This window comes from Stenella coeruleoalba, assembly GCF_951394435.1.
Source record: "Stenella coeruleoalba genome assembly, chromosome: 5".
Lineage (NCBI taxonomy): Eukaryota > Metazoa > Chordata > Mammalia > Artiodactyla > Delphinidae > Stenella > Stenella coeruleoalba.
Genome location: NC_137150.1, coordinates 121,773,308 through 121,797,327, shown reverse-complemented (window position 1 = coordinate 121,797,327; position 24,020 = coordinate 121,773,308). Strand labels below are relative to the sequence as shown.

Genomic DNA, 24,020 nt, shown 5'->3' with positions numbered 1-24,020 from the left:
ACATAGATTAGTGGAATGGAAGAGTCCAGAAATAGATGCCTATAATCCAACTATGTTTTAAAAGTTTTATTTTACAAAGTGCAAAGGCAATTCAATGGAGAAAGGATAGTCTTCTAATAATGGCTTTTCCACAATTGGATATCTATATGCAAATAGGTGAATTGAAGCACAGAACTCATTTCTTACATAAAAATGAGCCCCAATCATATATTAACACATATATGTGGAATCTAGAAAAATAGTACAGATGAACCAATTTGCAGGGCAGGAATAGAGACACAGACACAGAGAACGGACATGTGGACACAGGAAGGGGGGAACGGGGGAATGAAGTGGGAGATTGGGATTGACATATATACACTGCCAAGTGTACAACAGATAGCTAGTGGGAGCCTGCTACATAGCACAGGGAGCTCAGTTCAGTGCTCTGTGGTGACCTAGATTGGTGGGATGGGGGGGGGGAGAGGTGCCAGAGGGAGGGGATATATGTATACATATAGCTGATTCAGTTCGTTGTACAGCAGAAACTAACACAACATTGTAAAGCAACTATACACCAATTAAAAATAATAATAATGCGTGAGACAAGAGTCCTGCTAAGTTTTCTACAAAGTGGCCCATTATACGCATGTGAGGAAGATAAGAAACTACCACTCTGGAAGACAAAAAAAGCCAAAAGGCTAATCTTAATTATTGAACTGCCCCGTATTGGGCTGAAGTTTTTTAGAGTGGATCATGGAGGCAACATTTAGGGGGATTCTCAGTCTCACTGGCTGACTGTGCTTTATTAAAATCATTGAAGCATCAAAAAATGAACCCCAAATGGATCAAAGACCTAAATTTAAAACATGAAAGTATAAAAAGTTTAAAAGAAACTTGAGAAAAAAGTCTTTGTAACTTGGGGTTAGGTGTAGACGTCTTAGACATGGTACCAAAAGAATGGTCCATAAAAGAAGAAGATTAATAATTGGACTTCAAAATTAAATTTTTTCTTGCTTTCTGAATGACACTAAGAGAATGAAAAGATAAGCCACAGTGTCGGGAAAAAGAACCTACAAATCACAAATCTGAGCAAGGAATTGTATTCAAATATATAAAATAATCTAAATTCAACAGTAAGAAAATGTGCAAAAGACAAACAGAAACATCACTAAAGAGGCTGTTTGGAAGGCAAAAATGCATTTATAGAATTTATAAAGGACTCTTGAACTATAATAGTGAAAAAATCCAATTAGAACATGGGAAGGATATGAAGAGACATTTCACTCAAGAGGATATACAAGTGAGAAATAAGCATATGAAAAGATGCAGGAAACATGCAAAGAAGCAGGAAACATGAGACATGATGACGGAGGAAAAAATAGTCAACCAAAACTGACCCAGAAATGACACAGATGATAGAATTAGACAAAAACGTCAAATTATTATAACTGCATATGTTCAAGAATCTACAGAAAAATTGATCATGTCAGAGACTTAGAAGATAATTAAAAAATAAATTTGTACATATTAAAACTAGTGTCTGAAATCAAATGTACATGAGATAGGACTAACAGTAGATTAAACACTGCAGAAGAAAAGATTAACGAACTTGAACATATAGCAATAGAAACTATCCCAAAAGTAATACAGAAAGAAAAAAAAAAAAAAACTAACTAAAAAAAACCCCCAAAACAAAAAACAGAACATCCGGGAACTGTGGAATAAGTTCAAGTGGCCTCAAATATGTGAAATTGGAGTCTCACAGGAGTGTGGGACAAAAAAACAATATATGAAGAACTAATGACCAAAACACTTCCAAATTTGGTAAAAAGTATAACTCAAGTTTGTCAAGAAAACCCAAGTACTAGAATGAAGAAAATTACACCAAGGTATATTGTACCCAAATTGCTTAAAACAAGTTATAAAGAACATTCAAGAATCTGCAAGGGGTTTCCCTGGTGGCTCAGTGGTTGAGAGTCCGCCTGCCGATTCAGGGGACACGGGTTCGTGCCCCGGTCCGGGAAAATCCCACATGCCGCAGAGCGGCTGGGCCCGTGAGCCATGGCCGCTGAGCCTGCGCGTCTGGAGCCTGTGCTCCGCAACGGGAGAGGCCACAACAGTGAGAGGCCCGCGTACCGCAAAAAACAAAAACAAAAGAATCTGCAAGGACCAAGTGGGTGGTACACTTTATGTACAGAGCACAAAATAAGAATGAGAACAAACTTTTGATCTGAAATCACACAGGTCAATAATAATGGCTCAGAATTTTTAATTTACTGAAATTTAAAATATTGTTAATTTAGAATTCTATAGCCAGCAAACATTCATTTCAAATATGAAGGTGAAATAAACATTTTCTTATACATTCAGTAGGTGAAGTTAATCATCTCCAGCAGACCTTCACTGTAAGAAATGCTAAAAGAAGTCATTCAGGCATTTGGGAACAGACACCAGTTGGAAATCTTGATATGCATAAAGAAATAAAGCACTGTGGAAATGGTAACTATGTAGATAGATGTAAAAGCCTTGTTTTATTTATTAATTAAGCCATGTTAAGAGCTAATTGATTTAAAGCAGAAAACAACAACAGCAACAAGAAACATATAGTATGAAGATATGGTAGGCAGAATAATGCCCCTTCCTCTGCAAAGATGTCAGTGCCCTAAGCTTAGCCATCTATGAATACATTAAGTTACAGGGCAAAGGGACTTTGCAGATATAATTAAGATCCTAGACGTTGAAATGGAAGAGTATCCTATATTATTCAATCAATGAGCCCTAAAACAAAGAGAACTCCAGCTGGAAGAGGAAGTCAGGAGATGCAGCAGAAGGGAAGTCAGAAATATTCCAGGTCTGAGAAGGCTTTTAAGGCACTGTTTTTGGCACTGGAGGAAGAACCCAGGGGAAAGCCTCTGAAAGCTAAGCACAGCCCCTCCAGGTGACAGACAGCAAGGAAAGAGAACCTCCATCCCACAGTGGAAAGAGGGTGAATTTTGCCGACAACCTAAATGATATTTAGAAGAGCTTCTTCCCAAGAGCCTGCAGCAAGCAACACAATCCTTCCACCACCTTGATTTTATAAAAATTGCAAAACTAATTATAGTATTATTATATTTTTTAATACCCTGAGCAGATCCCAGATGAGTCTACTTGGATTTCTGACTTACAGAAACTGGAAAATAATAAAGTTGCATTGCTTCAAGCAACTGAATCTGTAGTAATTTGTTACCACAGAAATAGAAAACTAATACATGATTTGATATAAAAAAATCTGATGACAACAGCACAAGGGCTAGAAGAGGGTATTATTATTCAATATGTGAAATAGTATCATATCACTTGAAAAATGACTGTGAAAATCAACTGCTAAAATAACAGAACAATAAACTATAACTAATGAGCCAAAATAGAAAATTAATGATGGATTAAAAATACTCTGAAATCTAAATAAGGCAGAAATAGAAGAAAAAGGGAACAAAAAACAGATAAGAAAAATAGAAGAAGAATAGCAAGACTTAAATCCAACTAAATCAATAAGATATTTAATATAAATTGTGTAAACATTCCAATACAAAGGCAGGGACTGTTAGAATTAATACAAAAAAAGAAATAGACCCAACTATATACTGTCCTTGAGAAACAATTAGGTTAAGGTTAAGATTAAAAGGAAGGAAAAACATATGCCATGGAAATGCTAATTAAAAGACAGGTGGTTAGTTTTACTGATATCAAAGTAGGTTTCAGAGCAAAGAATATTACCAAGGATAAACAGGATCACTTCTTATTAAAAAAGAAGTCAAGAGGATATAATTCTAAACTTCTATGCATATAGTAACAGAGCTTCCGAACTCATGAAGCAGAAACTGCTATAATTACAAGGAAAAATAGACAAATCTATAAACTTTCATTAGAGAGTAAACAGCCTCCTCTTAATAACTTATTGAGCAAGTAGACAAGAAGTTAAAAAAGGATAGAAAAGACTAGATCAACATTATCAATTGACCCTAACTACTGATGGTTACCAAAACTCCAACCAAGCCAGCAGATTACACTTTCTGTTCTACTGTACAGCAAATAAATTTGAAAAGATCTAAATCCAAAAAGTGTCTTTTCGATAACATTAGAACCAAATTAGAAATTATGACAGAATAGTATTTGAAAAATCCCCATGTATAATATTTGGAAACTAAATAACACAATTCTAAATAACCTATAGGACAAATAATAAAAGGGAAATTACAAATGTTTTGAACTGAATTGCAAAGTGTACACAACATGTTGAAAGTTGTGGAAGGAAATTAAAGCAGTACATATAGCGGATTCTTGAGCATCAAATGTATTCATTAGGAGAGAAGAAAGGATTCAAATCAGTGCCTTGAGGTTTAAATTTAAAAAAACATAAAAAGAAGATCAAGTTAAATCACAGATAAGATAAAACAATAAAGATCAGACTGGAAATTGATAAAATATAAACAGTAAAATTAAAAAAAACTAAATCTGTTTCTTTGAGAGACCAATATAACTGATAAAACTCTGGCCATACTGATCAGAAAATAGGGAATAAAGGACAGTGAGAGTGTGGCCGACCAAAAGAGCAAGAGAACCATTCAAGACGTTTGTTTTTCAAAATGGGCTGCACTAAAGGGTAACTAATGTTACTAAAGTTACTCTTGACTTTATTATTTATTTGCATCATATTCTATGATTTTTGTAAAAGTGTAAGTATCCAGAGCATGTCTCTCCAAAGTAATTTAGACATTAATTGTACTGAAGGTCAATCATTTCCACAATGTCAGGTGGTAGGTTGGTAGTAAGTTTTAGTTACTGTTTGATTCCATGGAATTTAAAAAATTTTCATTATTACAATATCTCCTGGCCCTCTACAGATTTCTTGAAGTTTTGTTGTTGTCGTTGTTATTGTTGTTCAGATAGTGTTATTATTTTACAAATGATAGGATTCACTTCTGTATTTATTGACCAAATGTTAGAGAAAAAATAAAAAGGAACAATTCCTACATGACCAAGAGGTGCCATTCAGAAGATAGGTGAGTTCAGAGTAGGGTTCTGATTCAAACAATGAGAAAATTCTGCCTTCTCTTTTAATTGGGGATTAAAAATAATATGTTGTAAAATAAATACATACTTCTCTATAGGCTTTCAAATATGACATTGTTCCACTTTAAGTGTACTCAGGAAACTCTGGGCAGAAGAGAAATAAAGATAGAAGAAAAGGTAAGAAGCTATATTAACTGTTCACACCAACTAATTGTTGGTGCTGAGAAGACAAAGACATGCCTAGATATTTGTAGGTTATCTATCAATCTACCTAATTTTCTATTATCTAAAAATTCTAAAATAATGATTGGATAAGTATTAAGGAGAAAAAAATATATTTTTTCTTTCCTTGTATTCCCAGATTGCTAATCTTTGAAATTAAGTGGGATAATTAGGAAGAAAAATGTTTTATCAAATTAGAAAATATTCTGGTTTTGATAAATGCTTACTTTTTGACCTTTCGGTGAATTATATATTACATAATATTGTTATAAATTACCAATCCTCTCATAACTTGCAGTCATTAAACTGACTTAAAATATCTCTCTGCATGTTTGAGTCAATTATATTACTGATATACAAGAGGTTGGTTTACTGTCTTTTATGTTTGTATATATGTTTTACATTATATAACATTGCATAAAAGTTAAAGAGAAAAAATCTGACTTTTCATTTTTAATAAAAAGAAAGGTATTTTCTCCTAATTTTCTTAACTTTAAGAACTGGTTAGAAATAGTTAGGAATATAAAATACACTGTCTGAGGGAATAGAGGTATACATTGAGATACCTACTTGCAAAAATATCTCTGGCCATTGTCATCAACTGTTGATTTTAATGTTCGAAGGAAAACTAAAGACGCAAATGCTTTAAAATTATACTTCTAGGTGTTTTTCATCTATTCTCAATTGTCCCTGCTTCCATTATCCCAAGTCTGAGCCAGCAGTTAGTGGATCATTCTTCACAAATTTACAAAAGATTCAGAAAATAATGAATCATTATACTTTAAAAGAACATTTTACAAAAATAACACTCTAGGGCTTCCCTGGTGGCGCAGTGGTTGAGAGTCTGCCTGCCGATGCAGGGGACGTGGGTTCATGTCCTGGTCCGGGAGGATCCCACATGCCGCGGAGCGGCTGGGCCCGTGAGCCATGGCCACTGAGCCTGCGCGTCCGGAGCCTGTGCTCCGCAACGGGAGAGGCCACAACAGTGAGAGGCCCGCGTACCGCAAAAACAAAACAAAACAAAACAAAAAAAAAACACACTCTATTGGCTGTATTTTTTAATTTAAAAGTTATTTCCAGGTCTTTTCATCATTTTTTGAGTAGTTTGGGAGAGCATTTTATTTAACTAAGGGCTAGGAATCTGATGCAGGATGGGCATGGGTTAAAGCAAGAGAAGTAATTTTGATCCTCTTTTTAAAAATTTACCCATGATTTGTGTATAAGTGTGTGCGTGTGTGTGTGTGTGTGTGTGTGTAGTCAATTATCTAGTAAAAAGAGTTCAGAAATGTATAGAAAAGATGGCCAGCAAATTCAGCAAGTTAATAAAAATGTAATAAGGTATAATAATAAAATCAATGTAGCCAATGGGAAGTTAATGAAAAGAAAGGTTTTAGGCATTTGGAAAACTTACCTAAGATCCAGTAAAAAGCAGGTATGAACACATATACATATGTTGAAAAATATTGGGAAAATACCAGTAGTACATCAATGTTTGGTAAATGAGTGAAGTCAGTGATTAGAAACAGAATACTGAAGTCATGGGGCAAGATTTCTCTCAAATTATCAACCAGACCTACCTGTAAATTAACCCACATTCTCACCCATTTTTGATTCATTTCCTCCAGGCTCAGCATAAAATATATCCTCTTTATGTTCAAGGAATATCTTCCTTACAAACGTCCTAACACTCCAGTCACTTCCTCTGGTCCTCATTAAACGTTTTTTTGTTTGTTTGTTTGTTTTGCGGTACGTGGGCCTCTCACTGATGTGGCCTCTCCCGCTGCGGAGCACAGGCTCCAGACGCGCAGGCTCAGCGGCCATGGCTCACGGGCCCAGCCGCTCCGCGGCATGTGGGATCCTCCCAGACCGGGGCTGGAACCCGCGTCCCCTGCATCGACAGGTGGACTCTCAACCACTGCGCCACCAGGGAAGCCCCTCATTCAACTTTTTAATGTTTCCCATTTAATAGCTGGTTCCAACAAGCTGAGGTAATAGGTGCTGTACCTTCAATACTTTTCTTATTCAGTTAATGTACATGCAAATTTATTCTTTAAGTCATTGCAGTCTGAATGTTACCCATCCATGCAAATGATATTGTTCACCATGCTGTCTCTTGTAAACTCATAATTGCCAAATTCACCAGATATATTTCAGTTCACTACTTATTGATCACTTCTGCTTGCATTTACTACTTTGGAAGCCTAGAACCCACATTAGAAGTCTTGAAATTAAGCCTTTATTGCTCTTGCCTCTGTGACACACTTGTAAACACGACGACTTTGTTTCAAACACTATCTGATTATATACCTTCCTCTTCATTTCTTTGTCTTTCAGCACAGACCCTACTTATCTCTGACTTGAACTCATTTCTTCTCCCTGCCTCCATCCTTCTCTCTCTCTCAGGTACCCTGCTCCTAAATGGCAGCTCATCTTTGTCTCTTAGAAGAAAGTCCATAGCCCCGCATTATCTGGCCCCTCCTGCTTTGCAGCTACATCTCCACCTAATCCCCAAACCAACTGGCTAACATCACCATCACTCCCTCCCTAAAACTTTCATATTCCTGTAACAGTTAAGGTATTAGATCTTTTCTCACATCCTACACTGTTTTTGCTTTTGCAGACGCTATTTTATCTGTCTACAATAATTTCCCCTCTTTGTTCTACAAAATAATACTTTTTCATCAATAGATTTATCCCAAATACCAAGTCTCTTCTTGTGCTACATTAGGTTCCCCTTATTATTATAAAAGAGGCTGTAAATATCTATAAAAAATGTTTTTACTATATGCTTTTGTATTCAGCAGCACCATAAACAATCAGGGACTTTAGGAAAGTTGATTATTTTAAGTGTTTGAGATAAAACTGTAAGTGCCTTGAGGGATACAATGCTATTAGATCTGTTAGTATTCTGAGCCTAACAAAGTATGAAAAATATAGCCAGCACTTCTCATTTATCTGCTGAATAAATATATAAGTGCAAGACAAAATAACATCAAAACTATAGTCAAAAATATTCATTCAGTTGAATTTCCAATATATTGATAAGGTAATTAAAAAATTTGTAAGAAATGATCACCGTCAGGGGAAAGTGGGATTATAAGATGTCTGAGGCACACTCAGGGAAGTAATTTCAAATGTATTCCTAAGTCAGACAGCATTTAAATTCCTTAAGTAAGAAAAAGCCACTGGCATTGAATTTGTCTGCTTTTCTGTGATAACAAATAACTCTAAAATCTCAGGGCTTAAAAATGTGTTTTACTTCTTATTTATGTTATGTGTTTGCACCTGCAGATCAGCTGTGACTCTGCTCCACGTGTCTTCTCCATGATGCCCAAGGTAAAGGAGAAGTCTCTGTTAGGGTCATGCTAGTTTCATGGCAGAAGGAAAGTACAAGAGAAGTAATATGTGATTCTTCTTGAAGCTTAATTTCATCCATAGTGTATATCATGCTTGCTTATATGCCAATGGCCAGAGCAAGTCATATCATCAATTGGGTGGAGATGCAAAATCCTTCCACTGGAAGCACCACACTTCACATGGCAATGAGCAGTGATGTATAACCTCTTAAAGGGAGGGGGGATAAAGATTTGTGAAAAACTATACACAGGCATTGAGAAATATCGTAATAAATTCATAAAGGGAGTTAAGGGAAAAAAAAGATCCTTAATATTTGGTATGGCTGGTACTATAAACTAGCAAGGATACCTTTTAACTAATTGTTGAAAAAATAGACTATGCATTGGAAGAAAGGAAATGTGAGGGAAAAGTTGCAAAGAGCAAACAATGGAAAAAAGAAGAGCTTCTTCCAGAGGCAGGACTTGGCAAGAAAGCAGTGGATGTGAAGAAACATTTGAATGGAGTATTTGGTTGGGACTTCAATATACTTAGAGATGAAAGGAGTTGAAAAAGGTCCATGATAAAGTCCAAATTAGCAAGAATAAAAATTAGTATCAAATAAGAGAGAGGTATGCATTATAAACTGGGGAGAAAAGCATGTAATAAGTCAAATATTGTAACTGAAGAAAAATAAGATAATGTGGATAAAGTTGGTGCTTTTATTTTATTATTAATTTTTGCAACCTCAAAGTTTTCATTGAACGTCTGCAAGAGGTTTTGTAGGAGGTAAATAATAAAGGATACTTTTAGAGAGGGCTCAAGATTTAAAAGGAGTAGGTAAGCAGGGCAAGAGTCAATAAGACTGGAGAGAATGATTTTTCTGACTGAAGTAAAGGCAAAATGTGAGAGAAAAGCACAGCTGTCTGGTGGCATTAGTCAATGCATTCCCTTGACAGGGTCCAAATGCATCATCCAGAAAGGCGAATAAATCGAAGGTTGATTTTGTGAACACTGTTACTTTGAAGAAATTGGTTCCAGGAATTCTAAGATATGGGAGTTTGTGACCATAACAGGGAAATGTGACTAATAAGAAGAAATGGAGATAAAGCAGTGTTCTAGTAAAGAAGGTCAGATTAGGACATATAATTGATTCTGTTAGAGGAAAAGTGGGAGTGGAAGGAGGATGGTTTGCTTTGGAGGCCAGTGTGATGCAGTCACAACAGGATATTACATACATGATTGATGTGAGTTGCACAAAGAACACATTCCAGTGTTTATCTCCTTATGAACCCCAAAATAATAAGTATAGACATAGAAATAAATATTCCAGATTGAATGCAGATCATGATAGACTTGAAGATTCAAACTTTGTTAATTGAACCCACTCATACCCAAATAATCCTTCAAGAAAAATGTAATCACATTTAAACACTCACAGATAATCTAGTGTGGAGATAGATTAGAACATGTTATAACTATATTAAAGTAGAAATTACAATAGCAGAATGGATAATAAAGGCTAAATATGCTACACCTGCCAGATGACATTCCCTTTTTCACATCAGACTCAAATTAATGTTTTAGTGTAAAAATATATGCATAATTTTACATATACATACATATATAACATACAGCATAGTACATATTTATATACTGCTTCCTATAAACTTAGTCCTTTCTAAAAAACTTTATATTATTAACTAATATTATAACCCACATTTTCATAAGAGCATACTGAGCACAAGGTCTTGCCCGTGACAAAATACACGTATATTTCCTACCTTAGATTCTTTCGGAAACAAAGGACAGTAGATGGTTAAGTCAATACTGAAGAAACTAAATAGCCACTGTAAGTTACCTTTGTTTATTGTACATAATAAAGAGGGAAAGATATTAGAAATACTTATAGATATAAAAATAGATATATAGATACAGTTACAAACATAGTACTTATCTCCATATTTAAACCTATTCTTCATGCACTGAAATCTTCCTCTTGGGCTGAAGGCCAAAACTTCCATCAACGATAGCACTCGATAAATACCAGATTCTGCACACCAAAGAAAGGCTCTCAAAGTCTTCTCTCAGAAGGCCTGGCACTTTGGACTCACCCATGAGCATGTGCAGTTTCTACCCACCTGCCTAATAACCATCTGATCTATTCCATTATGTTATCCATACATCTCAATTAATTATAGACTTAGAGAAGGAGAGAAAAAAATCTCAGTGATTTAATATTCTCTTTACCTTTCAGCATGAATTTTGTGGTTAAAATACCTTCACTCCAGGAAAGGAAAAAACAAATAACTCTTTTAGATCTATATGCTATTCCTGGTGTTGTTCTCCAGTCTCTTCAAGAAACTGGAGAGATAGATCATGGTGGAAGGTGCATAGGATATGGAAGAAGATACTGATTTATGTTTCCCCTTCCCAGCCCTAAGTGATAGAAAACTCATGGCTAACTCTTTAAATTCATATTTTGTCTATTCCAGAAAGAACAAATTACATTCTGCTTCTAGAATCCTGTGATTATGGTTATTTCTAATTTATTTTAAAATAGAAAAAAAAGTCAAAGTGCATTTGTGTAGTGTTACTACTAGTATTTCCATATGGCTGAAGCACGGGCTACCTATGAGCAGATGGTTAGAGAAGGTAGCTGATGATCATAAAAGACTTCCTATACCACGAAGAGTGGTTTTTATTTTGTCTTGAAGGTAATGGGAAACACTGACAATTTTAAGTGTTGAAAGGTTGATAGGACAGAAAGTTGGAATTGTGAAATTGAGAGTAGAGAAAACAAACAACTTACAGCCACACAAGAAAAATACAAAAAAGAATTGGAAAGGGCAGCACTCATGGAAGGCATGGTAGGGAAAATAGAGTATATTTGATAGATGTCAAAGAAATACAGTGCGCATCTTGGTGACACATTAGATTACCAAAGTGGAGATAACTAGGATAACATTAATCTATCTTCTGCCTCACAGAATGTCATGTTAACCCAGCCATGCAATAGAGTAAAGTAGCCAAATTTGGAGGAAGAGATGTCATCTTGATGTCATAAACTTAGCTAATAACGTCCATTAATATTTCAAAGGGTAACCATGTATTCAATTATTTAATTTGGTAAAACTTGCAAATACTGTTAATTAGTTGAAGCAAGTAATTAATGTAATTTAAAAGTAAAATCTAGTATCATACTTTACTGTATTTCATTTGACATACTTTCAACAACTACAAAGCCAGAAAAAGGCAACTACTCCCTTATAGACTCTTTGTAAAGGAGGATGACAATGTTAAATAAGTCACAGATCCTGTCCTTGAGGCTGTAATACAATGTAACAGATTCTACCCTAGAGCTGAGGAGATTTCCTCTAGGTATAGAAGAGGTTCATTAGGGAAGTCTTGAGTGCTGAGTTTACATGGTTGCCCTTTTAATAAACATATTGCTAAATGCAACACAAAGATACATACTAATTATTATCTGCTTACCATTAACAATAACGATGATATCACGGAAGTCAATTTCTCCCCTAGCCTCCACTCTTCCTTCACACCTGTATATACCTTCATCACTTTTATTGATGTTAAGAATCTGCAGATTACTGTTGGCTAAGATAGCAAACCGATCTGTAAGGTAAGCAAAGGGGAGGAAATGATATCAGTAATTGAAGGCAGAGTCCAGCATGCTTTAAATTGCTAAGTGTTAAAATATGGAACTTGTCTGACACTATCAAACTTTTCATCAACAAACAAATTTAAATTTGAAAGTAAAATATAATTTCATGACTTCAATTTTTCCACTCTACACTGCCTGGTTACACATTTTTTTCAAAAATACATTCAAGGCCTTCCCTGGTGGCACAGTGGTTGAGAGTCCACCAGCCGATGCAGGGGACGCGGGTTCGCGCCCCGGTCTGGGAGGATCCCACATGCCGCAGAGCGGCTGGGCCCGTGAGCCATGGCCGCTGAGTCTGAGCGTCCGGAGCCTGTGCTCCACAATGGGAGAGGCCACAACAGTGAGAGGCCCGCGTACCGCAAAAAAAAAAAAAAAAAAAAAAATACATTCAAGACTTTATTTCCACATAAAATGGTTAGGCTATTATTTTGCCTTTGGTGCTTTGAACGCAGAAATGATACACAAAAGAACAAAGCTGAGAGATCAGATATAGCAGACACAAAGACGTTTTGACTGTAAATATGTAGCAACTTGGGTAAGGAAAAGGGTTAGAAAATTGATTGAATATCCTTCCTCACACAATAATTAAACTAATAATTGCACATACCCTGAGAAGGCAGCTAAAATATATAATAATATTCAAGTCATGTAGAGGGCATATAAAATCGTCATATCTCAGATTTATTTGAAAAATTATTTTTCTAAATGCAAGATAATCCATTTTAGGAAGGAACAGATTAGACTTCATTAATTTTACATAGATTCCATTTTATGTGTGAGTATATGCACATGCATAAATACAAAACTAAGCTGTTATAGGGCATGCATTAGCTGATTGTTGAAAATAACCTGGCTAGCCTAAGTAGCATCTCAGCCTGACAGTATTTTCCATAATGCCTGGCTCAGTTTTTAATCATCACAATTTTGTTGCAGTCTTTGCAGTCTTAACACCTTTCCCCTTCCTATCAAGTAAAGAATGTTCTCATATCCAGTTGTTTTGATACATGTTATAAATGTAATATCCTAAATTTCATTAATCAATTCATCCATAGATATCATCGAACATCATCTGTTTGCTAGGCACTGTATTTGGATACATTGATGAATAAGAGAAAACATCCTTGACCCCTTTGGGACTTTTGGTAAGGTAGAAATGTCATTAATTTAAGGTACCCACCTCTGGATATCTACTGTTAAAGCTACTTTTGGGGACTGTTCCAGTATTTATTGCTCTTCCCCTATTTGCTGGCTTAATAGAGGTATTAGGGCAAACACAGAAGCCACATGAGAAAATGGTCCAGCCTCCCTCAACCTGGATCACTGAAAGGATGGAAGGGTAGAATCCTGCCTCTCCCCCTGCTGCCAATTGGACTTTGCGTGAGTGAGAAATAAATTGCTATGACATTAAGCCATTCGTATTTGGGGTTCATTTTTCACAGCAATTCCTTAAGTCAAAGTAGAAGTTTGGGTTTTAAATACAAATAAGGAAGTTATCAGACTATAGAAGGTCATTAAAATAGGTGAGCATGTGGTTACTGATTGTCTAAGAGATAGTTAATAAGGAATGGAAATGTGTAGATTCTGAGGCTACCTCAGAAAGAAAATACCAGTTACAAGTCTACAGATACATAATTTTCAGCCCAGGAAGTATAAACTTTCCCAAAATATTTATTTCACCTTTTGGGTGACCCTAAGAAGAGATACAAAAATGTTTATGCAGATGCTTTCCCCTGGTAAATTTTCTCACCAAAGAAGAGGCTGGAGAGAAATAAAGGCAATCTGCAAGAAATATAACTTATAATAAGTCCTGGAATAACTCAGAACTCTTAAAAATGCATGATATTTCAAAGTAAATGTAAAAAAACTATTCAAGTGTGTTGCTGGAAATTAGAATGAGCAGCAATTACAGTTGACCCTTGAACAACACAGGTTTGAACTGTGCAGATCCACTTATATGGGAATCTTTTTCAATAGTAAATACAGTACTACACAATCCGAAGTTGACTGAATCTGAGGATGCAGAACTGAATCACAGATATGAAGGAATCTCAGATAAGGAAGACCAACTATAAATTATACTTGAATTTTTGACTGCATGTCAAGTCGGCACCCTAACCCCTGTGTTTTTCATGGGTCACCTGTATGAATTAAAAAGTTCAAATTTAGAGAGGGATGCAATGAGTCATAACTAAATCATTGTAATATTATATTTTCTAACTCACTAAAATATGTATCATCCTCAACTAAAAATTCTAAGTATATGTGTAAAGTCCATGGAATGATGTTAGCAAACTCTCAAACCAAAGAGCATTATTAATATGTATTTACAAAAAGCATTTGAAGAAAGCACTGCTTCAATCAATCACACATAACTATGGATATTGGAACTATTTAACTATTAGAGATGATCTATTTATCTCAGTTTTACAGACGTCCACATTTTCATTATTGCAGTAAGAAAATAAATGATACCAAATAATACACAATAAGGTGTCTGCTTTATGTTTCTTTAAGCATTATGTTTCTTTAAGCAGGTTATTTTTTAAAAGTCCCCTCTTCTTCTCATTCCACAGCCACTGAATGGTTTGCTTCATCTACTCCTATGCCTTCAACCTATATTTTGATGATTCACAATTTTTCTTCAGACCAGATGATTCCTGTGATTCCAGAATTGTGCAAGAGTCAACCAGATGTATGAACTTAGAAGGGTTGTAAATACTTCAATCTCAGCATGTTTAAAATTTGGCTCACTAGCTCCACCTGAAATTTCTCATACGGTACTCTCCAGTTCTGTCTTCACAGGTCTTTACATTGAGCTAGTTGCCCAAGGCAAAATCCTTGAGTCATCTTTGACTTCTCCATCTCTCTTAGTGTGCATGTCCAATCAAACCCATATCCTATCACTTCTCCCTTTATCATTTCTTAGTCTAGAATCTACTTTTCCCTCAGCAATTATTTCATTTGGATTTGAACTGTTCTCATTGCCTGGAGCTTGGCCTTGACTCTCATCCAATTAATTCTCACTGAAGCACTGATATCCTTCTCAATAAATATTAGGTCATGTCACTGCCTTAATTAAAACCCTTTAGTGATGTCACCTTTGGATAGATTCTAAACTTCTCAATAGAGACGTCAAGGCCATATTGACTTGGCTCAACCTTCTTTTCCAGTTTCCTTTCTTATTAGTCTTTATTTACAAATCCTAGTTATTGTAAGTGTTCTAGTTGTACTTATTCATAAATTCTAGTTATAATGAACTTAATTCAGTTTCTGAAATGTGTCACTTATGCTTTCACCTCTGGGCCATTGCATATGGTGTCCTCTCCTCTTGAAAAGTCCCCACCATTCTCTAGCTGGCTAATCCCTTTTCATTTTTAAGGGTTGCTTTTCTCTCTCAGCAGGCACCTTGAACACTCTCCTCTGCCCTAACTAGTTCAGGTGCTCTTTCTTTATCATCTTCTATCACTGCACTTTCCTTATAATATACCTCAATATACATTGCTTTCATTGATTGATTTTTCCACTAGATTATTAATATGTTGAGGGTAGTGGACTTGTTCATCGTTTAAACCATGAATCGCCACCTTCTAGTACACTAGATGAAATATACTAAGTGTTCAATAACTGTTGAATGACTTTTTATACTGGAAGTAGATTTCATACAAATTTTATTGAACAAGATGATTTTACCCATAGTTTTTTGATGCCTAAAGGGTACTTCATTAGAAAATGCTCAAAACATTTAGGAAGTTTCAGAGATAACTTTAAAAATGGCTGAGGTAGAATGGCAACTGCAATAGCATATCCTTCCATCAGGGTTGAGACTAAAAGTCAGGATACTCAACTTTTATAACAAAATGTCACATTTACTCCCTAAATACTTGGATTCTTTAGCATATGGATTTCCTTTCAACAAACAACATGGTAAACCTCCACTTTGAGTAGTCTGTGGGAACATTAATAATGCATATTTGTCACACAGCTGCTACCAAAAGTATGGTTAATAAGATGGACATTTTCAAACCTTCATTGTTTCATATGGAGACTTTAAACTTTATTCCTATGCCACACTAAGGCTTCAGAAAGTTATCTGTACACACTGCATTATTCTAAATCCCCATATATGTTCCTTTCATGGTTGTAAACCTAATCTTATTTCATTAGTTTTAATAAAAGGATCACATAAAGTATAAAAATCTGAAGAATATTACTTCTTATAAATCTGTTATGAATGTAAAAAGTGTTTGATAATGAAGTATGTGGCAAGTTTCTCAAATATTAAAAGGTTAGAAAAGTTTGTTCATCTTCACAATTCCCCTACATCCTTTACATCCCAAAGTCAGAACAAATTTTACGTCCTTTTTAAAAAAATCGATTTTGTCTTCCCTGCAACTCAGCGTTAAGTTCCTATGTTTAACTGATTCCCAAGAATTAAAAGCTCAATGAGAAGGAACAAGAAAAATAAATGTTATTTATTGAGAATCTGATATAGAGTCAAATATTTTATTCATTCAGTTAACAAATATTTATAAGCCTATCTTACTTAAAACTCAAACCGTTGTTCAAAATGCATATAATAATTTACTGTTTACAGATGAAGAATCCGAATTAGGTACAGAGCAGTTAGAAAAGTTTGAAGCTTTAGGGACAAGGAAAGAGTAGAGCCGTAATGGAATTCCAACTTCACAGCATTTCATCCTTGGGTACTGGGAAAAATGTGTAAGCTGTAGCATAGAAGCATCACTCCTCCATCAGCACTGTACTTGACCATCAATCTTTGCTTTGAGGATTTAACTGTCTTTTTTTTTTTCAGACAATTAATCATTAGATTTTATCCCCAAATAAATTACAAAAAGTAGATATTATAGGGCAACCTCCAGTGTCCATGGATGCCAATGAATGAACTGTCTTTAGGCTTGAATTCCATCTGGCTACTTAACTGGAGGGATCATCTGCTCAGGGAAGATGGAGATGCTGATTGGTGCCCTGGGCCCATTCAGTCAAGACCTTGCCAGTGCCTGCTGCACACACTCTCTGCCCAAAGGCCTACAGTCAGCATCGATTTAACTGTCTTTTAAAATAAAACTCATTTCAAAACCATCTTGTAATTATGGTTTACAGTAAACCAGATGTACACTTGAAGCCTAAGATGTAGGTAATCTGAAAATGTTTAGACATTGTCATTTAACTGCTATGAAAGAATTGCCTTTTCTTTATTATTGAGGGGAAGAAAGCAGAAAATATACTGTACAATTTACTCATGAAATTTATTAGTAAAACCTAAAGCAGTTTTCTGAAAATAAAGTAAGAGGAAATAAAGTATTATATCTCATTAACTTACTATAATAGAAAAGAGGGTTTTAGTAAATAACTGACAAGCAGTGAAAATGCCAAGTCCAGAAAAATTCTCTCAAAATTAAAAAAAAATTACTATCATCATCATGATACTTTCTCTGTATATATTCAAAAACAGAAACCCTCTGCCTTCTCTCCTTTATGTTGTAGAAGTTTTATCTCTTAGAAACACAAAACAAAATCATCCAAGATAGAAAGTATTTTAAAAGATTCAATTATTTTGTACCTCTCTGCAATGTAAGTGCAATGAAAAATATTCTAAATCGAAAATGCTCCCAATTCACAATGATAAAGTAGCATAATGTAAGCAAATCATGCATCAATTTCAGATGTCATTTTATTCTGGAATTTCAGCTCAGTCTGAATCAAAATCATGAAGACAATTGAAATGAATGTACTCTTCTTTCTATTATCCATATTCATCTTATAATATTTAGAATATGTAGGTATCTTTGAAAGAACAGTGACAGAAAAATAAATAGGATTCACATAGATATTATTATAAGTTTACACATAATAAGCCCATGGGATTGTTTGAACTATAATATGTAGAATTTCAATAGATCAGGATTGATTCCTTTATTTGTTTAGTATCCTTGAACTGTTTGTATATAATTTTTTCTTGATCTAGAGCAGGAGTCAGCAAACTTTTTCTGTAATCTTCAGAAAATAACTATTGTAGGCTTTGTAGGACAAACCATCTGTGTCACAGCTGTTCAGCTTTGTTCCCAAAGTAGCCATAGACAATATGTAACAATTGGGTTTGGCCGAATTTTCATAACACCTTAAAAAAACAGCACAGGAGCTGAATTTAGCCTGAGGGCCATAGTTTGCCAACCTCTAGTTTAGAGCTCTGAGGTTCTCAAAAAACAGTTGTTTGAGGCTTAGGGTCAAACAATCTAATTGCTATATTTACTTAGGTAGATTCAGTCTTTTAAAAAATTGCAATATTTTTAGAACATATAACTTAGAGAGTTACCAAAATACTAACTGTCGGAAATAGCGGTGACTTCCTCATTATGATGCAACCAGCTGACAACAGGTGCAGGCGAACTGCTGACTCGGCAAACCACTTCTGCATTCTCTCCTTGTTTGAACTCTTGAGGAGACACCACTTCTCTGAAAGTGAGTTTTTCTGTATGAAGAAAGTAAAACAAACCATACAAGTATTATTGCTTATTTCTTCCCATAGCATATTTCAGAATCCGTGTTTATTGATGCTGTAATAAAATAATTAGGTAAATTTAGATCCTTTAAAACCTTAAACCAGATCATCTAATTCTCCTACCCAATAAATTCCAACTCACTGATAATAAAATCCAAAGTCCTTACAATGCCACACTAAGTCCTGTATGAACTGGAATCTGCCCCACAATTCTGATCCCAATTTTTCTTCTCTCCTCCTAGCTGCTGCTTTGGGCAGTTCCTTGAACACTCCACATTTGTTCTCATTCCGGGGCATTTGCACTCTCTTAAATTCCTTCAAATTTCTGCTCAACCTCCACATACAAAATAGCCATCTCCCTACGTTTCTAAACCACTTAATTTCTTTCCTATAGAATTCTATAGCATATATATCTAGCATTTAAGCATTAGTTTTTGCTTACTTTTTGTCTGTCTCTACCCACTAAAATGTTGGCACCAAGTGGCCAGTGATATTTTCTGTTTCAGTCACTAATGTCTTTAGGAATTAGAATATTGTCTGCCATGCAGTAGACATACAATAAGTGTATTGAATGAATGCATGAATATGGATATTTATGCTTGATGAGACATTTTCACAAAAGTAATTCATTGTTCTTGCTAAGAAAAAACAATTTTTTTTTACCTTCACAAATAAAGCACTAGGGATCTTCCTTTGTGTCATTTCAAAGGACACTTCTTTCCAGATACTAGTCTATGAAATGATGATTTCAACTTAATTCTTTGTTATTTATGAAATTGGTACAGTAAATGTATAAATAAGTAAAACATCTTTCCTTGAGGAGCTTAGAAACTAACAGGAGGGAAAAAGAAAAAAAAAAAGAGGTCAAATCAGGAAAAATGAGGGCAACAATACTCCAACAGATTGCCCCACTCATCTAAGAGGAAGCCTTGCTCTGGTGCTGCTTTGGCCTTTTTTCCCCGTATGCTATTTCTAGAATAACAAAAAACAAAGCTATAAGGAAGGGATGTCTTATGAGCTAATATTCTAAAACTTTTTATAATTTTTCACTGGTAGAAATGCTAACTACTACAAATTAATTGTAAGGCAAAGTTCTAAGCATGAGGTAATGTAGTCCTCAAAGCAACTCTATGTATGATGTGGGTACTACAATTATATCTATTTTATAGATGAGGAAATTGAAACAGAGAGTGTACGCGATTGCTCAAGGCCACAGGTGTAAGTGATAGAGCCTGGTTTCAAACCCTGGGAGTCAATGAGCTTCAGTGTTCCTAAACAGGTTAACAATTCCTAAAAGTGAGAAGTTGGAAAGGAATGTAGGAAGCAATCAATCTCAAGTCGTAAAATGAAGTGTAAGTGTAGAAAACCTTGTTACTAAAAATGCCTGGAGTTGAAGAATCTGGTTAGATATTATTCTTCATTAGATGAGTTTTCAGTTTTTACTCTGTCTAAAGCCTGTCAGCTGACCCTTCCCCAGTTCTCATTCTAGATTGGTCACTGTTATCCCATAGGTAATTTTATTTGTTCTAGTCATGATCTTTTTTTTTTGAAAGTGAAAAAAAGCACTCCCAATAAATTTTATATCACTAAATAAAGTACTGGTTTCTATTTACCCAACAGATTCTTAATGGCATCAAAAAACTAAAACATTTTCATCTATATTATTTAACCAACAGAATTGGCTCCATCTATGTATTTATAATCCACTATAACCTATTATAGATTTTATTTTAGAGATGTACTGTGGTAAAATAGAAATAAGCTGATATCTGTAAAAGTCTTAGCACATTGTCCATCACATAGTTAGTTCTTAATGAGTGTTAGTTTCTATTGTTAAGTACATTTTAATTTGTATTTTTTATAAGAACGTATAATTTCAATCAATAAAACTTATAAATACATGACTTACGGTAAATTTCCAAAACAACTGTGGCTTCTTGTGTCTGTCCTTTGGCATCTGTTGCTTGACAACGATATATCCCTGCATCTTCTATATTTGCGTTGTAGATGGTTAATCGTGATCTAATACCTTCCTTTTGCACTGATACCCTCTGTGTTGAAATTATCTTCTCTCCTTGAGGATTATACCAGTCTATACTCTCAGGTTCACCAACTGCTGCAAAGAGCCATGGAAAAGAAATTTTGAAAATATGTTCCAAGTGTTTGTTTTGACACTGGCATTTACTATCGTGTAACAATTTTAACAATTTAGAAAAAAATGTAAATGGAAGACTGGAAGTCTGAAAATCTTACAATATTGAAAGTAAACACAAATGCTAGCACACATGTTATCCTTATTTATCCAACATTGAGGTTTCAATCTCGTTTGAGTAACAAAACCCAGAGGAAACTTCCAGTATGGTATTTAAGCTATGAGAGTGTAAACTTTACCACGGAAATCTATGGATTATTACCACACAAGTACTGAAAGTGCCTTGGCAACTGAGTCCAACATTAATTCCACTTAATAGGCATAATCGAAACAGAAACACGATTACTAACATGATTTCACCTGCTCAATTCTTTTTGCTAGGGTCAGGAAATAGCACTTTTTCCCCTGATACAGCAGAGCTCATAACAACGTAAATCATTTATGAAATAAACTTTGGCTTTTGTTAATACAGAATTTTGAATTAATCTCCCAAGTTGTTAAACTTGTATAGATAAGGCCAATGACTATTTTTTAAATGGAGCCCTAATCTTCTCTTTTCCCAACTGAGATGAGTAGTTTCACCATTTTAATCTAAAACTGTTAACTATTTACTCATATGATAATTAGAATGCATTGAAATGATACTTATAGTGCTAGGCAATTACAACCAAATCATTACAGGGTAAACATTTATTTAAGTTTTCCAATTCAGAATCTAGGTTATTATCCTCTTTGTAAAAGCTGAAGCTTTCTATGTTTTCTTTTAGTCACCAAAAGGATGTATTTCACCTAATTACTTGAGAGATAATTTGTGGAAGCAGCATACACTATTAACTCAAAAGTATCAGGAGAAAATGCATAAAGTTATATAACATCTTCAGGACCTTTTATAAGAAAATTATTCCTTCTCATTTTTTTTCCAAGATATGGCTTTAGAAACAAATTGTCTTCCTTCCTATATCAAATTAGACATGATGGAGAAAAAAGTATGAAAGAAGTTTAGTTAAATCTTAAATGAATCTTAGTTATGTTATCTTCAGTTTTTCTGAACAGAACCATAAAACCATAGTAGTTACAGGATAATTCATTTGGGGGAGGTATTTGTTTTAATTCCCTCCTCTATTGAGAAGTTACAAAAGAATAATTTAAATGTGCATTACTTTAAGTTTCAGCAATAGAAAACCTCACTTTATACAGTAAATTGTGCAGGATATTCTGTGAAATATTTTGGACATTTTCATTCTTAATGATACGGAATAAAATTTCATGGAGAGTTTATTCTGTATTTTCATAGAGCAGTCATAATTCTCTTTTTTCTGGCAACTCAAATAATAATTTCCAATAAAACTTTGCATGTTATTTTACTGAAAAGACTGGGCTCTTGGATTAATTAATAAGTAGCATTAAACTTATTTTCTTGAAAATGTAATATAAAAATTCATTTGCTATACATGACACATTCTTATTTAGTTCTGTGAGGGTATGACGGAACTAGGCTGAGTTCTGGAACCTGGGACACTTTGCTGCAGAGCTTGCACCTGAACAAACCTCTCCTGGAGCAACAATATACAAAGAAACTATAAGGGACTAAAAATAACTGCAAGCATGTCCAGCTGGGACAAATTATGAACAAGATACAAAAAGGCCAAATCCCAATTGCTACATCTGAGGTGCTGGGAGCAAAAGCATGGTACTATGCCGAACTATGCGTGATTCCTGCACACAGCACCACCAAAGGGGTGGGCAGACCACCAAGGGGGTGGGCAGACCACTATACCTAAGCCAGCCCACCAGCCGGACCCACTGATCCACCATTACCCTCATCCCATTTAAGGGATCAGCTCACTCCACCTCAGGGAGCGAGCAAGGGAACTTGTTACTTGTTTTCACTCCCTTGTGCTGCATCAAGAGTCCCTACAAAGCCCTGCCTGAATTCCCCCTCTGGCCTCTTACCAATTTCTATTGATTAAAGAGTCCAAGAACCCAGGTCAGTAACATGACTAACTTCTAGTTGAATTTTAAGACATATTTATTTTATTGAATTTTAGATGTCTGTGTTCAAGAAACTTTAGAATCATATCAACATAGTCACCATTGTGATAGAAAAGTACATGCAAGCGTTTTGATTTGCATTGGTTTCCCACATCTTTATTTTTAGATTTTTGTTTTACTACTGTATTTAAGATAAATAAGGCCACTTACATGACAACAGTACAGCTCTTGATTATACGTCTTTATATAAAAGGAAAAAATGTTTAATTGTTCTGCCTTATTATTAAGGGCAAAACTCAGCACCACTGAATGACGTTAATTCGTACTTTTAAATTATGTCTTAATTTGACCTTATGAATTATATACATCATATAATTTATATCACAAAGATAATGCAAATCCAAGAAAATAATACAATTTTATTTTTCAATTCATTTTTAAACTATTTCATTATTCTGTGATCTTGTGATTTAATTGAGCTGTGTGTGTGCATCTGTGCATATAAAATATGGATAGGGTTTAGAAACAATGAACTATATTCTTATGCCAAAGCTGTACTGACATAGTAAATGATGTTGAACCAGTCTCTCCCCTACTCTCTACTTTTATATTTGCCAATATATAAAAACATGTGTCAACAAGACCTATCAATTCAGACCTTTATTAAGAAGGCAAATATGTGAAGAATCATGGCCTCAATTAGTTGTTCATATTATCTGATATTATTTTTAGATATGTTATTATAACTGCTTCTATTTTTTTAATTGTCATAATAATTTAAATAAGCCATGCCATTCTGAAGACAACTTTTATAATGCATTTTATGTCAGAAATGCGTATTTAATCCAGTTTTGAATTGCTAAGTATAATCAGGAATGGAAACAATTTTAAAATATACTAAAAAGCAATTTTGTCACTAAATGAATATTTTTAAAACTTTATATATGAAGGCTTATATGCATGAAAATGAATATGATGAATTTAAATTTTGGCACTAAATGAATATTTGAAAAACTTTATATATGAAGACTTGTATGATGAAAATGAATACGATGAATCTAAACAGCAGTAGAATGTGCTCA

At 34.7% G+C, this 24,020-nt stretch overlaps 1 protein-coding gene across 2 annotated transcripts in view; it reads right to left on the bottom strand.

The window, feature by feature from the left end:
- NCAM2 (neural cell adhesion molecule 2) overlaps window positions 1–24,020 on the bottom strand; it is a 487,657-nt gene that overhangs the window by 181,319 nt on the left and 282,318 nt on the right. For both annotated transcript variants that reach the window (XM_079922649.1, XM_079922648.1), the window contains exons 3-5: window positions 20,704–20,910; window positions 18,621–18,764; window positions 12,088–12,225 (exon numbers count right to left, since the gene is read on the bottom strand). In XM_079922649.1, the coding sequence (XP_079778775.1) occupies window positions 12,088–12,225; window positions 18,621–18,764; window positions 20,704–20,910 (489 nt within the window). The remainder of the gene's footprint in view (window positions 1–12,087; window positions 12,226–18,620; window positions 18,765–20,703; window positions 20,911–24,020) is intronic.